Source organism: Lycorma delicatula, chromosome 3, assembly GCF_047948215.1.
Source record: "Lycorma delicatula isolate Av1 chromosome 3, ASM4794821v1, whole genome shotgun sequence".
In the NCBI taxonomy this organism is placed as follows: domain Eukaryota; kingdom Metazoa; phylum Arthropoda; class Insecta; order Hemiptera; family Fulgoridae; genus Lycorma; species Lycorma delicatula.
In genome coordinates, this window is record NC_134457.1 from 167,106,189 (window position 1) to 167,124,115 (window position 17,927).

Below are 17,927 nucleotides of genomic sequence, written 5' to 3' on the forward strand. Positions count from 1 at the left end.
TTTCAGATAAATTATTTTCCCCAGAGATCTAGTCTTGAAATTTGGATAACACGCATAAACTCAGATTGTTTGAATATAATCTATTGACCTAGGAAGGTATATTTTAATTCAGTTTTCTCTCAATTTCTTTTATTTTTTAATAGTTCAGAGAAATCCTTCTTTGGTTCAGCCAGGTCTCCTTTGGTTTAGAAAATCGTAAATGATCGCTAATTTCTGTAGAGAATATACAAATCAATAGTAAACAGACGTCTTGAATAAAAGAAAAATTGTCATACCTTAAATAAAACTTACCAATTCGATTCAAAAATGACATATTTATTGCTTGCCATAATGAAAGACTTGTTACTAAAGTTAGTTATCTTAAGTTTTTGCCTAATTCATTTAGGTTTTTATATAAAAGAACTTCTGTTTATAAATTGAGTTTTAAAATGACTTTTAATTGTAAAAAGTTATTAAATGAAGAATTTTAATAAATAATAATAATAACAATACCAAAAAGTCTTTTTAATGAAAGACATGTCTTCCTTAGAAAAAAAAACTAGAGTGGTAGAAATGGGAACAAACTTTACCTCATGTAAATTACTATGGGAGGTTTATCACGCAACCAACGTTTTATGTAATTTTAACTCAGTATAATGATTAATTACTAAAATAACTAACTCCCTTCTTGTAATTGAAACTTTTCTCCATTTTATTGCACATTGCTTTCTACATCTTTATTACTCGTAAAATAATATTTTTAATTTAATGTAGACAATAAATATTTTCTTAACTATTCTTCGTCATGTACTATCTCTGTTTGAGTAATTTGATGTTTCTTTTTTATTATGCGAGTATTAGCTGCAAGTATTCCAGACATAAACTCTACAAAATTTTTCATAATAATCATTTTTTATAATTAAAAACCCGGACTTAAGCTATTTAATCCTTTTACCTATTTTATCTTTTTCCCCTTTTAAAAATCAAAACTGTTTATCTTACCGAACAGATTAGGATATATGTTCTACTTTCACTGGCTGTAATTTTTATTAATTTTTAACTTTTCCTTGCTATAATTGTGAGTAAAACTAAAACAAATAAGTGAATTTAATTCGTTGATCAGAGACGAAGAGCGGATATTTTTTTAAAATCGGTTATTGGATTATTAGAAGGTTCATATTTACCCTATTGTCATTTCAGCCACTAGACTTATTGTATAATCACCTAAAAATAAACAGTCCCCGAGCCGGCTTACAGGCAATCCTGCCTACCAGATACAAAGGATGTACTTTTCTTCACCTGTACCAGGTGTTCTTAGTATCCTCACCATGAAGAACCAGGTTAGGAGTCACACCTGCATTCACAGAACCAAAAATAGGAAGAAAGAATCAACTTGAAGAAATTGAGGTTAATAATGAGAAAAGATAAGCTATCTTATCGGGTAATTAACTGTTTTTCTTGGAAATTAAAAAAAAAACATTTAAAAACTTCGATCTCAGGACCAAGATTTTTAAAATAATTCTTTTATTTTCTATCTATCATTATCAGTGAAGCTTATTAACATTATGAAAGGTTTATTTTAACTAACTCCTAACAAAATGGGAAGGTCAAGGCAAATTTTACAGTTCTTTTCAAAATAATAAAACTTTATTTAAACATTAACTTTTTTTTTGTACGCATAATTACATCGATTAACCACCTGTTCTAAATAATCCATTGATCCAATGACATGTCATTTACTTGTAAATCTAAATTGTAATTTTTATACTAAATAGAATGTTATAATAACATTTACAAAAGTAATTGATTAATCTGTAAGGCTTTCATTGGCCTCTGTATCCGGCCGGTAGAAGAAGTGTTGATATATTTGTTTATGTAGTGACGGGCTTGATTTCTGATATAGGCTTGCCAAGGTATTTTTTCTCATTTTCATTCGACCTTAATTCGGTTTGGTTAAATATTTTAGAACTTTGGTCATTCTTTCTTTTTTAAAGTAAACTAGGGAGCTGGTTCCCTGGCCGCTTCGCGTCCCAATCACGCTACAGTGAGGCAAAAAAGTGAAAACAATAAGATTAATGTTTTTGGTGGTTATATAGTATTGTTAAAAATTAAAATCATCTTATAGTACCAGTTGACATGAAGTTAACTTATTACTAGACTATTACAGGTTATCACTCAAAAACAGCTAGCCACATTCCAGATTACACTTTCGACAGCGTTGGTTTGTTGACTGTTTTGTACTTTAATCTCATTATTTGCAGTACATCTGGATAACGTCACATACAACTGACGGTAACTGAATAATGGTTTGTTGAAGTACAGTCCTACGTGCTCAAAACTTTGGCCCTGCGACTTATTTATCGTCATTGCAAACGATAATGCTGTGGAAAACTGTCTCTTGTGCAGTACAAATGGTAGGTAATCCACGGGTAAACTCGTTCAGTACCTAACTTAATTCTGGGTATAAACACTTCGTTATTTATGTTTTCCCCCGTTAAAATTCGAGCGCACGTGTTATTTTTGTACTACTTAGTAATTTTCAGCCATGTTCCATTACATAATCCTTCTAATTCACTCAAATCCCGTAACATCATAGTAACTGCGTATATTTTCAATACCAGTTTATAAACAGGAAATCCGGGAGAGTTTAAACTATAGAGGTATTCAGTCTGATAATTAAGTTGGATGTCTTTTTCACACTGGTCGTTTCCTCTTGGATTCATGTAATCAATGCTGAGATATATATGACTTTCTTCTTTGAGTTTCTTCATAACTTTATTATTCAGTATCCTTATATTGTCGTTGTGGGGACGTTAAAATAACTTTCTTCGGTGAATCATCATCGTTCTGTCTTATTACTTCTCCGTAAATATCAATGACAATATCATTACTGCTCTGTCTTTGATATGTGGACGATTCCTGTACGTTTTACCAAAGGTCATTTCCCTAAAGACCAAACTCCTGAATAACCAAAATTCCGAGCGCCCTTTTCCGGAAGGTATTGTTCCCGAAAATAAAAAAATATATATTTAAATAATAATCACAATTGTAAGTGAAATTTCGGTATATTTACGTTTAAAAACCTAAACATTTATAGAAATCAGTAAATTAAATAATGTTATGTGTAAGAGCACCAAGATACTTGAGTGGATGGATCTCGTTCTCTGGGTATTTTTCAACAATGTTTTGAATGCGCTTTTGAATTTGTGGTCATTTCTTCTTTGGCGCAGCTTTAACGACTCTACCTAAGCTTAGTTCAACAACTTTAATTTCGCTATCTTTTTTCTTCTGAAATTCTTTGACCGCAGAATAAAATCTGGATGTTTTTTCTGACAACCAAGTGAAACCTATTGCACCAACCTTCGCTTATGTTGGATTTATGTTGTCGGCTCAAAGTCGCTTCATATTGATTTCAGGCTTGAACAGGATATCGCGGGGCGACAGCCCTTCTTCGTCCTCTTTCTCTGCGACCAACAACATAATATTCGGAAAAGTATGTAAGTACTATTTATGAACAGAAGAAATTAAACCGTTTCCAACATCTAATAACCAATTGACGTAATTAAATCTTGCGCAGACATAATTTTCTTCAGATGTAAAGTTTTACAGAAAGGCCAAACGTACGCCTGTTTCAAAAACGATTTGATTACTGTTTAGGCTGAGCAAATTGACAGTTTCCCGAAAGTCACCTCCAAAAATAACGTACTTTCTACCGAAAGGTTACTGTGATCAATATAAATCTTTCAGTAGTTCGTCAACCATGTTTGCCACTTTACTCATAGACATCAACGCTTCATCCAAATAATGACACCGTACTGACACAACAAAGTATTTTTCCTTCACAGTTTTAACACTACACGCATTACTCGCATTCATATCGATAGAAAGTTTGAATGCCTGATGTCAAGTCATTCATCCTAGAAGAAAAATTGATGCGATACAGATCCATGAAACAGCGCACGATATCCCATTTCAGTTAGTGTTATGTAAAAGTTTTATATATGAAAGTGTTTCCTGATCCACCAGGACCATCCAAGAAAAAGAGTTTTTTATTTGTCCAGTTCAAAGTCGGGTGACTAAAAGTATTAATGACTGAATGATTAGTTTTAAAATAGAGTTTAAAGTGTTGTTTACTAAAGTGTATAAAATCAATACCTTTAAAGTGTTGACCAATGAGGTGATACTGGTCAGTTTGTTGGACCGATAAGAAAGTAGCAAATGTCACTGCTTATCATGCTATCACCATACTGGACAGTTTATTGCACCAATGAAAAAACAGTAAAATGTTATTACAGGTTATCTTTCTTCCTTTTTCCTCCTTTCTTTATTTCTTCTAATCCTTTACTTATTATTATCTTCCTGAGTATTTTAAACCGTTGCCCGTCCCAGTAAATCAATTAGGTCTTTAGTTATTGCAATTTTCGTGTTTACAGCATTTTTCTTACCATTTTATAATATAAGGAGGATAAATAGCGTAAATTAAAATAATTTTATAACTTAAACATTTAACTTCAGATGCAGCATGAATATGGTGTAAAAGCTTTTTGAGTTGAACAATCAAACAAAACGAATAAAATGCCACTTATGTTATTAATGGGTGACGGAGTGAATAATTTGAAAAGATCTGTTAAAATTTACATTTTTTATCTGGCCAATCTAAGTAGTGTTAAATTGTCACATACGTTTTTCAAATGAAAAATACACTTTTATTTTTACAACATAATCGAGAAGGCATTTCTGCTTATTTTTTTAAAACGTTTACAATATACTGGAACAATTTTTATTATCAAACAATGTTTCATGAGTAACTAATTTGTTTTATCCCTTTTATTTCTTATCGTTTCTTTAATTAATATTGTATTTTAAAATTGTACATAAAACTTATAACCGTTTAAAAATAAAATAAACCGGGTAATAAGAATAAACACATAATTTAACCTCATAGAAATTGTTTACCTTTGAGAATAACCCAGAATAGTCGTCCTGTAATATATAAAAGATAACATGGAGTGTGAAGGACCATCTGTGATAGATTGACATACAGATTTTAACGGAAGTAAGACGAATAGGGATAGTTAAACAGATGCACAGATGAAATATGGATATGTGAAGAAGAGCGGAGTATTATTATTAAAAAAAACTCTCTTAATTAGATTATTTCTATTTTTTAAAGAAATTTCATTATAGTTCATTTCCTTTAATTTATCTCCCAAACTTAAAGCAAAAGCAAATGTAAATAGAGAAGTATGTTATCTTTTATGCTTAACTAAATCCATCTTGGTCCGGCGAGGTACCTTACACATTTTTAACAAAAAAAAAAAGAAAAAACTCCTTCCAGTGACTGAACAGTTCTGTAAACTATCATTAATTAAACATAGAAACGTAATAAATATTTAATTGTTGTGCAATATATATATATATATATATATATATATATATTTATTATATGTTATATTTTTGAAGATTAATAAAAAACTATATTTAAATTATTTTAATATTTTTTTTTATTTGAAAAAACATTTCATCTGATTTTGTAGGATGATTTTAATTTAATCAGAATATAAATTTGCTCTTTTGCGATTTTTATTTACGAATAGGGATTACAGATTTAAAAAAAAAATAAAAACAGATATAAATAATAATATTTACAATTAATTAAATAAAACCATATTACAAAACTTTGATGTAGACAACACATGACTTCCTTCTACGCCTATTAAATTACATTTACACATTTTTTTAAAATGAAAAGTATAAAATTTATGTTTATTAAAATATAAATAAAATTTTATTTCATTAAAAACTTCTGAGATTTTTTCATATATAAATTATTTTTTGTTATTATTGAATTATTATTCATCCTAAAAACGTTTTTACAATGAGAAGTTAACAATTATTAAAAAAATCAATATATTTAAATTAAAATAAAAGTTAAAAAAAAAGGAAATGAAGTCTGATTCGAACCGTTGTGCCCTTTCCTAAGATCCAAATATTTCATTAATTAAAATGTTATTTGGCTATAACTCTGGAACAAATGAAAATAAATACCACTTATAATTTATCCTTGAAAAGGTGTCTATGAGAACTAATTGCTGCAGTTAAGAAAAAGTCAAAAATCCAATTTTTGGGGATTTTGGGCTTTTTCGGACCCTTTTGGTTTAGTCGATTGCAATCAAAAGGAGACGTGCACATCTAGATGGTACAACAGTCCTAAATCCAAAATTTCAACATCCTACGGCTAATCGTTTTTGAGCTGTGCGAGATAAGTACGTACGTACATACACACATATGTACAGACGTCGCGCCGAAACTAGTCAGAGTGGATTCGGGGATGATAAAAATGGATATTTACGTTGAAATCTGAAAACCGAGATTTTTCACTATCATAATACTTTCTTTACTTCGTACAAGGAAATAAAAAGTGATTTCGAATAACTCGTATCCAGTTTACGATCATTTGTAAATAGCGACCCATCGATATATGATAAAAGATCATCACGCTAAATTACTGTTTCATAAATTAAACATTAATAAATTTTTTATTATTAAACTCTTTCCGTTTCTATATAATAATTTTTTGTGCTACTCCTAGTGAGTAAAGCCTTTCAACAATAAAAAACCCTGTGACCCAATGAGATGAATATGACGTTTAAATGAGGTGTAGTCTTATAAAAATTGAGGCCAGCTATTCCTGTGATGTGCGGTTAATTCAACCCCAACTACCAAAGTACTCCGGTATCCAGGTGCTAATATTCAAATCGTATAAAATTCATTTGTCTAATATTCAAATCCGTATAAAAGTAACTTACCTCTTTACCAGGATTTGAACTTCGGAATCTTCTACTTCGCAAATCAGCTGATTTGCGTATCATCGACGATGATTTTACTACTAGACCGAACCAGTTGGTTAATAAATAAATTAGAACTAAGTTATAAGCAGCTGATCTCCATGGTGAGGTGGTAGGGCGATAGTGAGTTCGAATCTAGGTCAGGAATGAAGTTTTTTTACAAGTTACAAAAAATTAGTTTTTCATTCATCGGTAGCTGTTTTAGAATACTAGCCAGAATAAAACGGAATGCAGAGGAATTAATTGTGGTTGGGTTTTCTCTTCTACACAAGTCAATTATAGATATTCAACACATCTATTCATTTTTTCCGAGGGAACAAATTATGGATTGTTGTATTAAAAAAATTTAAAAAAATTGGGAACGTATTGGTTGACTTTACCGGCCACGCCAGTCAAGTCATACACCACTTTTCACTATGTTTTCATTGTAAAGCCCTTCCGGCTTTGCTAGAATTTCTTTATAATTCAATCATTAAAAATTCTATTTTTATTTTCAAAATAAACGTTTAAATATAAGTAACAAAATTTTTTTTTAATTTTGGGCTCCCGTATCCACTAAGGCTTTTTTGTTGATTACTATATTACCAAAATAAGACTAAAGCATAAAAATGTCCAAATCACAATTTTTTTGGGGGGTGGATTCCCTTATTCTCTGGGGACAATTTAGTATTTTTTTTTTATAAAGAAGTGAATAAAATAAATAAATAGATTTAAAAAAAGAATATGTTCAGAAATATGAAAAAAATTAAGTATAATTTTTATGATAGTAATGAAAAGAAATTGCTTCTTATTTTGGGAATAGGGTGTATACTATAGGAACCAAAATTATTTAAATTTTAATTACCCTTAAACTGACAAAGAAAAGCAAAAAAAAGGATTTTCTAAATAAAAATTAAAAGAAAGCTAAAAAAACGGAATATTATATTTTTTTTAGGATGGGGATAAATTTAAAGAAAAAGACCTTTAAAAATATTCATATATAGGTTAAGCTTAACAAATTTGCTTAAGCAAAATTTTCTCTAAGTTAATACCACTTTCGATAAAGGCTAATACAAAATATAACAACAATATTTTCAAAAAGACTTTAATATGTTTAAAGTTCATAATTTTGTGTTTTAAGATTTAAAATTTTGGAAAATTGTAGCCTTTTTGATAGCGCTATACAGATGTATAAAATGCACAAAAAAAAATGTTTAATATTAAAACCAAAGGGACTTAGAACAAAAAACATGTATTTCAATTTTAAGAGGTTGGGGTTAATTTTTTGAAAAAAGTGTTTGAATTATTTGTATATTCAATATAGGTAATGAATTTGTCATAGTAAAGTTTTATCTAAAAGCTTCTGAAGAAAATCAAAATTGTTTTTTTTTACAATATCTCTCCACCCTTGAACAAATTTTCAAAAAACAATTAATATGAACAATTTTGAAGAACAATAACGTATATGCCCATACATAGATATATTTGAGCCAAATTTGAAGAAAGTTGATCAGGTAATCCTGAGATATAAGACAAAAGCAGTGCGACACACATTCATAAATATGACTTTTTTGTACTAGATGAAGTAGTCGGTTCCTAAAACGTAAAGATTTGCAAAACACTCGATATCCCATTTCTGACACAATCACCTTTAATACTTTTTCCTCTTTAATATAGCTATTCGAGCTGTATTCAGCAGGAAAATAATTATAAAGAAATCAGTCCAATCGGTGTCAGTCTCTTTATAATTTCATCATCTCAAATAGAAGAGCATTTTAATGTGTTGCAAGAACACCTGAAAGTATTTCACATATGTTCTAAAAAAAAAATTCTCAAAAACTTTAGGAAAATATTTATATTCCTTCCATATATGTTCATTATAGGAGTATTTATATAATTATATTAATATGATTATTGTTTAAGTAAATATAAAGTTTATTATTACTATTATAGTGTGTGGAATTATACTATCCCCTAGGAATCTAGAAAAGAGAATATAATGGATTGTTTCCCACAAAAAGAGGTTCAGTAATCTGTTGCTTTATAATAGTATATGCCCAAGTCTTTCTTATGGCTTTGATGTGTGTAAAGTATCTCAGATACAAATAGTACTAATCAGAGTTTCTTTCTTTGAAAGTAGTGATGTTCAGTATATACAGTCACTCCCCTGTGGTGAACAGAGTATTACTTTTAGAACTGAGTATTACCTGCCTTTCAATGGGCTTGGTTTGCTGATATGTAGCAGTATAATTGATAAGAAACATTTGGAAAACTTTTTTTTTTACAATACTGATTTTAAATAAAAATTTTCCCCCCCAAAAAACTAAATTAACTGAAATGAGTACGTGATTCAGTTTAACACTACCAACATTTGTCCTAATAGATATTACTCATTAAAACATGCAGCATATATTAAGAATATTACCTTACAGCAAATTGTAAAGTAATTCAACTTTATAAAGTATGTTTTATGTATTATTTATTAAAATCTCAATTTAAATTTATAAAATATAGTGGAAATATCACTGTAATTGAATCAGAATCAAACACACCATTCTATCAATTAAACATGTTTATAGATTACCAATAGCTACTGTGCGCAGTTAAGAAAACGTTTGAACAATTTGTTAAATACCGCTTGACCTTATAAAAAAATTCAATAAAAACAAATTCGTATTTTATTCGAATTAACAGAATATTCAAAATATCTAAAAGTATAATGCAATCCATTAGTTGTTATTTATTTCCCTATCAATATGCCATCCTGTAATTATGTAAAAATATTCTCCTAATGTCTCACACATACACACACAGAAAGGAAGAGAGAGAGAGAGAGAGAGAGATTCACACACACACACACACACACACAGATTCACGTTATGTTGAGTGAAGTTATAATGCATTATCAATAAGTTAGACTTTTTTTTTTTTTAATCTTCTCATTATTCCAACCATACTCCATCATCCTCAATCAACAAAACATTGTTATTAAAATTTGCCAAATACAGCATTCATTAACAAAATTGTGATCTCTTGTACCAAACAAGTTTAAGTTTTCATACAGCTTGCAAAAAAAAAATAAAAAATTGCGTTTCAAATTATTAAATATTGATTAAATTAACAGTGAAATATTTGCAGTTAGTTTAAAAAACTTGCCTTGTTCATTTAAATTAGTCAGTCAGTTAATATACATTCATTTGACTGTGTATTCATTCTTCATTATTTCTATTATTATCTAGGCATTAAAAGAATTTCATAAGATGTTTAAAAGAAATCAATTAAATTATTTATGGATTTAACTGAGCGTTATCACATAAATTATTAGACCAAAACATTAGTTTTTTACATTTGTTTCTTTATATGAGTTAGTTTCTATTTATCATAATAATAAGTATTTGTCAGCATGATTACTAAAAAACTTTATCATTAATTAATATATTTTACCTGTGTAACTTGAAAGTTTATCCAAAAAATATGTATTTTAAAATATTCCAAAATTAGATTGGTTATTCAAGAGATTTTCAGCTTACTTGTCAAAGTTAAGAAAATTTAATCAATGCACAGGTGGGGATGGGTTGCTGGAATGGTGAATGGCTTCTTACTACCACCTATGATTGCTGTCATGGTATACTATCCCCTTCACTAAGCTATTTTCAGCTATACTTCAGACATCTCAGTTAAACTAATGCACTTGTATGTGTTTAGGATTTCTGAACTCTGACAAGTTATACATTGTTAAATTGGCGGTAATGAAAAGCGCAGTAGAATCCAATCTCAAGATCAAATAAGGCAGTGTTTTTTTAAATTTATTTTTAGAAGGCCTTTTGTTTCTTGTTAGAAGCCCTGAAAGTATCAAGAACCTCACTTATGATAAAAAGGATTGTAGTTATAAGTAAGTGTAGTTTTTGAATACGGTTTTGTGTAATGTACATAATCTATTTAGGAATTGTTTTTACTACTCATATTTATAAGCAGGTTGATTATGTTCACATTGATCAATAATATTTTAAAATGATTATGGCTAGAGGATTTATGGAAACACATTTTTTACTTTGTTTCCAGTTATTATGCTATCATGCTCCTGTGTCATGATAACCAGTGATAATAACATAAATGAAGAGGGAAAACAGCGCAAACTGTGTCCTCCTATGCCTAATGTACCCCCTCCACCAGAAAGAGTAGATACTAAGGATCGACTGACAATGTTACGTAATGAAATGAGAAAACAAAATGTTCTTCAAGCACCCATAATAGATGCTTATCTTATACCATCTGAAGATGAGCATCAGGTTAGTATAAAACTGTTATGTACATTTTGCTAATTTTGACTTTACCGCATAGAACATTTATGTACAAAATTAGTAATTGATAGAAATTCAATTTCCAGTTTTAAAATTTTGGAAGATTCCAAGATTAGTATTAAACATGGAAAGTTTATTTCTTTAACTCTAAGTAATAGCAAAGTGGTTGAACAGGTGATACATAACAAGGTTTGCTGTATAAACAAATTAGAGGCGAACTGAATTGGTACAATAGCTAAACCTAAGATTATGGCTGTTTTCAGACTGAACATCATGAACTGTAATATTTTGATTATAGTAACCAAAGAACTATTTTATTTTTAAATGATTAATATCTGTAACCTAGAGAAGCTGTAAATTCAAAAATATTTTACAGATGTCATTATTGCATTTCTCTGAAATGTGATTTCTGCATCTTTTTAAATTATTTATTTATGAATTATTCTGCATGAATGTTATTTACATTTCTTGGCAACTCACCAGTAAGAGGGTCGTTTGGAAAGTTCCCAGCTTGCTAAAACAAAATTTTCAGAATTTTTCATTGTATTCACCTTGAATTTCAATACATTTAGACCAACAACTTTTTAATATCCTTGGTATAATGTGATTTGTCTGATTCTGCAAACTTAACGGTTGTCTCAGCTTTGATCTCATCATTTGAAGTGAATTTTCATCTAGCAAGCCTCTTTTTCAGGTTTTTGAAGAGGAAGTAATTGCTGGGAGTCAAATCTGGTGAATATGGTCCATGTAGAAGCACTACAGATCATGAAGTTTTGGAACAACAACCCAATGTATACACTCTTGTGGTGACTATTGACTTGTGGTGACTATTGTGACATGTATACATTATTGTGGTGAAAGAGCGTTACTTTCTTTTTGGCCAGATATGGATGGTTAGCCTGAATAGAACCCTTCAGTCAGTTCAGTAGTGTAGCGTGTACTCTCTGGTAATGGGTCTTGACTTTTTCCAAGTAGTCTATGAGCACCACATTTCAAGAATCCCAAAAAAAACTGTAGTCATAACTTTTTCTATAGATGGAACTGTTTTATTTTGCTTTCACTGATGCACTTTCACTTGCTCCCACCCACTGTTTGGTTACTTCAGTGTAACATATAAATCCATTTTTCATCTATTATTATAATATGTTGATAAAACTCAACAAAATCACATTTAAATAATCTAAACATCCTTGGTAAGTGTTCAGTCAAATGCGTTTTTGGTCTCAACTATTAACAAACAACCGAGCAGAAAGCTTTTTCATACGCAAAATATCCTGCAAAATGTAGTGGTCTATAGATGTTTTTGATGTCAGTAAGCTCATGTACCTGCAGTCAGCAATAATTTAATATGGCATTATGGATTTTTGTGATGCTTTGTCAATTGTAGAGGTTTTTGAGTGCCCCAAGCATTCATCATCTTGAATGGATATAAGACCTCATTTAAATTTTGCAGCCATCCTATTAAAATAAAGCACTTTTTAATTGTTTGAACTTAAATTTATCCATTTTTTAGAAAACATCATAACTTGTTTGTTTTGCTTGATCACACATGTAGCTGAACACATACATCTTAAACTTCATAGCATACCATTTAGATTATACTTGACAAATATCATTGTCATTTGGTCACACTTGCTCCATCTCAGTGTCAGGCCAAAAACTTTCATAACAACTCTGTACCAAACTCTTTATAATCAGCAAATGGGTAGATAATTTTTAGCATGCATATATGTTCTTTGTATTTTTACTTAACTATTCAATTTTTAGTCAACCTACAGCCTTCTTTCTTCAAGTTAATAACAACCAGCACAAATACGCTACACTTACTAAGCGAACATATTGCCATATTGTCCTTGTAATATATAGGCTAAACCATTCTTACAGCACAATTTTCATATTGGTCATAGAAAATGAAACAAACAATGAACATAGAAACACATTCAGTAATAAAACAGAATCAGCATTTGATAATTAATTAATTCACTGGAGAGCAGCACAAAAGTCACTGACATTGGTTTGCCAATATTTGATTTGTCATTACAAATAAATGATCATGCATGATTTTAAGAATAATTTTAACTATTTTGTATGTTTTTTGTTTTGCACTTGTATTAATGACTTCTAATTTTTTTAATGTTTGCTTACAGCAATTATGTTGCATAATTATTTAAATGTTTGTTTAGAGTGAATATGTTGCCGAAAGAGATATGAGATTGAAGTTCATTTCAGGATTCACTGGAAGTGCAGGAACAGCTATAGTAACAGCAACAAAAGCAGCTTTATGGACAGATGGACGATATCATGCCCAAGCAGATAATGAACTCTCATGTGATTGGCTTCTTATGGGTCGTGGTATAAATTCTGTATGTCTATTAGACTGATAAACAATTTTTGTTTCCTTGCATGCGATACATAATTTTAATCTGTTTTTTGATGCTAAAAACGGATATGAACTCAGAATCTCTCTATTCTCTCTATCGCCCACCATTTTTGAAAAATTTTTAAATTTTAATTAAAGGATTATTACTTTTGAAGCGATTGTTACTTTTGTTTAAAAAGTGTATTTGGAATTTCTAAAAACTCTAAACATACTGTAAAATATCCTTCATTGCAATCTGCAATCAGGCCTGTACCTCACAGTGAAATTATTTCAGTTCCTGAGCCACCAGTGAATGTACATTTCGAAAGCAGTGATGAAGAATCAGGCAGTACTGAGGAAGACAACAATGATTTTGAATTATCTTCCGAAAAGCCACATCTTATATCACAAGGTGAATTAAATGACTTGGTTAGAGATTTAAATTGATCAAAAAATCAAGCTGAATTGTTACGATCAAGACTGCAAGGTTGGAATTTACTTCAAAAAAATACAAAATTTTCAGGCTTTCAAAGGCGACAAAAAGAACTTTCTCAGTACTTTATTGATGAAAATAATTTGGTTTATTGCACAAATATTGATGAGTTTATGTTGCACTTAGGACAAGTTCATAAACCTAAGGACTGGTGCCTTTTCATAGATTCATCCAAGTATAGTTTAAAGGTGGTTCTACTAGACAATAGTAACAAATATCCCTTGATACCAATCGTTTATGGTATTAACTTAAAGAGACATACGATGTGATGAAAGACGTTCTTGAAAAAATAAATTATAAAAACATAGCTGGAACATATGTGGAGGTTTGAAAGTTATAGCTATTTTGTTAGGCATGCAGTTAGGCTGTACTAAGTACATGACTTTTCTTTGTAAATGGGATAGCCGAGCTAGAGATAAACATTGTGTTACCTAAGAGTAGAAGAAACGAGAAAACTTAACTCCAAGTAAGAAAAATATTACTCATGAGCCCTTAGTTGAACCCAAAAAAATATTTTTACTCCCTCACCATGTTAAGCTAGGACTAATGGAAAATTTTGTAAAAGCAATGAAGAAGGATATCCTGGATTTTTGGAAATTTCCGAATGTAAGTGAAGGAAAAATTAAAGAAGGAATATTTGTTGATCCTCAAATAAGAGAGTTGGTCAAAGATGATGTTTAACTCAATAAATAATGTAAAAAGTCCAGCTTAGGCTTCATTTAATGACATTTGCAAATATTTTCTCGGCAAACAAAAATCCAACAATTACCTCGATATTGTTAATCAACTTCTTACTTCATAGAGAGCTATGGGAAGTAATATGTCTTTGAAAATACATTTCCTCCACTCACATCTGGATTTTTTCCCAGAAAGACAACCTTGGAGATTTACATCGCGAACACTGTGAACATTTTCACCAAGACACTTCGGTAATGGAAAGCCGTTATAAAGGTAAGGGGAATACTAAGATGCTAGCCAATTACTATCAGACATTAATTCAGGATATGCCTGAGGCTATTTATAAAAGAAAAGCATCAGCAAAATCATTCTAACACAGGTATGGCCATGCAAAATTATAAATTTTACAGATTTTAACTATATTTTCCCTTAATTTTTTTAAAATCATAATTTATTTAAAACTGAGGGTGATAGAAAAATTGTATTTACACATCTGTAACTTACGCAAAAAAGCAATTCAAGAGTATCACACTTACATAAAAATTAAAACATTTTTTTTGCCTATCAGTGTTATCAGTTTCTTATTTATATTTTTGTTAAAAAATATTAGTAAATATTGTTCAAGATAAAAAGTAAATGGAAATAAGATAAGATAAACTATTAACTATGAAGGATTTTGTTCCTTATTATATTTAAATAAAATATCAGCAGTTTTCAGTTCTTATATGTCTACGCTCTTAATGTTTACTAAGTTTTACAGTTTTTTCCTATATATTTGCTATCTTTCATAAATGTTTTATCTCATTCCTACTTCAGTACTGTACTTTCAAATAAGATTTAACAAATATTTTTTTGTACTTTATAATAAGTGATTTTTTTCTGCTTGATGGTATCACCACATAAGTTTGAACCTTGTGTGTGGGATATGAAAATGGACTTTTGTAGCGCATGAAAAATGGCATGCCTGACTGGGATTCGAACCTGGGACCTTTGAATGAAAGGCCAAGACTTTTTTCCAACTTATCAGTAATTTTTCTGTTCACATAATTCTCTTCGTAGAAAAATTTTTAAATTGCAATGAAACTAGTTCATTTTACATTTAAATACCTCCTTTTTTTATTCAATAAAATTAATTAATTTTATTTAGTTATTTTAAATTTTCTTATAAATTTTAATTAAAAGAAAGATAAAACGCTTTTATTAAAATTTTAGACATGCAAACAGCATGTATGGTGGTAAAATTTAAATAATAAATCCCATAAAATCGTAAGCAATATCAATTTAATAAGAACAATAATTGTACTTTTTTTTTTTTTAATTAAATATTTTAGTTTCAAATCAGATGCACTTATGTTCCTCTTTTCTCTCAAGTATTCTACATTAACTTATTCATTAATTTTGTATTCATCGAACACAAACTATTTAGGTTTTTACTTGTTAAGTTGTATCTCTCAGTATATCTGAAGATTATTTTTACACAAACACTTTTTTATATAGATTGAGTTGCTTTTTTATCAGGTACATTATGAATAAAACATTTGATCAGTATTCCAAATGGGTATATTTTAACTAAATTACTGTAAAATCCCAAAGAGAAATGTCTAAAAACCACTTACAACAAATTTTAAAAAAAAGTCTAAAATTAAATGTTCTTTTGTTTCATTTATTTTTCAATTATTAATATATTTTTATACTCATTTACTTAGTATTGGTTTTTTTTTTTACTTGTACTTTTAATAATTCCTCAAATCATAATTGATGTTTCTAATCTGTTCAGTTTCATTTGTTTTTTGTTAATATAATATATTTTGAACATTTCTCTTTGCAACAATTAATTTTTTGTTTATAAATTACCCTACTATCATAAATTAATTTGTTTGATGGGATCATTTTGATATTTATCTAGAAAGATATTACTGACTGGTTAAAAGATGAAATCAGAGTTGGAGGGCGTATTGGAGCTGATCCTGCATTAATTGCTAATTCACGCTGGGAGAAATTGACTAAAAAACTTGCTGAACATTCCATATATTTGCTTCCTGTTAAAAATAATTTAATTGATCTTATTTGGACTGAAAATCGTGCCAACTACTCAAAACATGTAGCTTATACATGGCCAGTTAATTATGCAGGTAAAACATATTCATTTTTTTTAATTTAAGTTTTATAATTTTGGTTAGTTTTAGTATCTTTCTATTTATTTGACAATTTTTTAATTACTTTAAGTCACTCAAAAGGCAGTCATGAAAAAAGAAAGGAAATACTTGTATTTTCAGTATGCATTTGGTATTTATATGTTGTTTTCCTGAGTTATTTCTTTATTGTGTATATAACATTTTTTTTGATTATTGTGTCTATTCTCTTGTATAATAATATAGTAGATAAAAATAATATCAAAATTTTAACTGTATTTTTTTTAGGTAAAGAGTGGAACGCCAAAGTTACTGAAGTCAGAAATGCAATAAAAGATATGGACTGTGATGCAATAGTAATTACTGCTCTTGATGAAATCGCTTGGTTACTTAATATTCGTGGTAGAGACATTCCTTATAACCCTGTTTTACGATCATATGTGATATTAACTAAAGATCAAATACGTCTTTATGTTAATCAAAGTAAACTAAACGATGGTGTCCGGAAACAACTTCATACAGAAGGATGTTTCAATGCTTATTGTGTAAGGTCAGTGTTCAGTTATTATAATCAACTTAATATGACTAAGTAGAAAAATGGGGATGGTAAGTAAATGTTCATTATTTAGCTTTGGCTGATATTTTTTTTTTTTTTTACTTCTTTGTCTATTTACTAAATATGAACAATTATTTGTTAGCAATTTTAATGTTAAATAAAGTTTTTGAAATATTTTATGAACAACCAACAACTTAAAAAATATCTTTACATTGACAAAACAATTAAACATTAAAACAATTATTATGTTAAATAATTCTAAAATCCCATTTTTTAAATATATTTAACATAATCATATATAATCTAAAACCTTTTCATAAATTACATTTATGTATGTTTTTTAAACACTGTAAGACGTTGATTTATATTCAACATTGTAAGAGACATGCATTTATCAATACTGTAAGACATTGATGTAAATGTCTTACAGTATTGATCAATGGAAATGATATTTTAAATATTAAAATTTAAATTTGCAAGCTTTATGTGTTTCATCATTTATATTACTAATGTACAATAATGAATATTTTATTCTGATTGATACATTATAATGTATTATATAGATTTCATTAGGAACAGGTAAGCTCAATGGATAACAAAAA

General features: G+C 29.1%; 1 protein-coding gene across 5 annotated transcripts in view; it reads left to right on the plus strand.

Annotated features, from left to right (window-relative positions):
* LOC142322178 (xaa-Pro aminopeptidase 1-like) overlaps window positions 1-17,927 on the plus strand; it is a 160,941-nt gene that overhangs the window by 114,460 nt on the left and 28,554 nt on the right. For 4 of the 5 annotated variants that reach the window (XM_075360954.1, XM_075360955.1, XM_075360952.1 and 1 more), the window contains 4 exons: window positions 10,869-11,095; window positions 13,291-13,470; window positions 16,544-16,769; window positions 17,058-17,319. In XM_075360954.1, the coding sequence (XP_075217069.1) occupies window positions 10,869-11,095; window positions 13,291-13,470; window positions 16,544-16,769; window positions 17,058-17,319 (895 nt within the window). The remainder of the gene's footprint in view (window positions 1-10,868; window positions 11,096-13,290; window positions 13,471-16,543; window positions 16,770-17,057; window positions 17,320-17,927) is intronic. The other variant, XM_075360957.1, reaches the window with a different exon arrangement.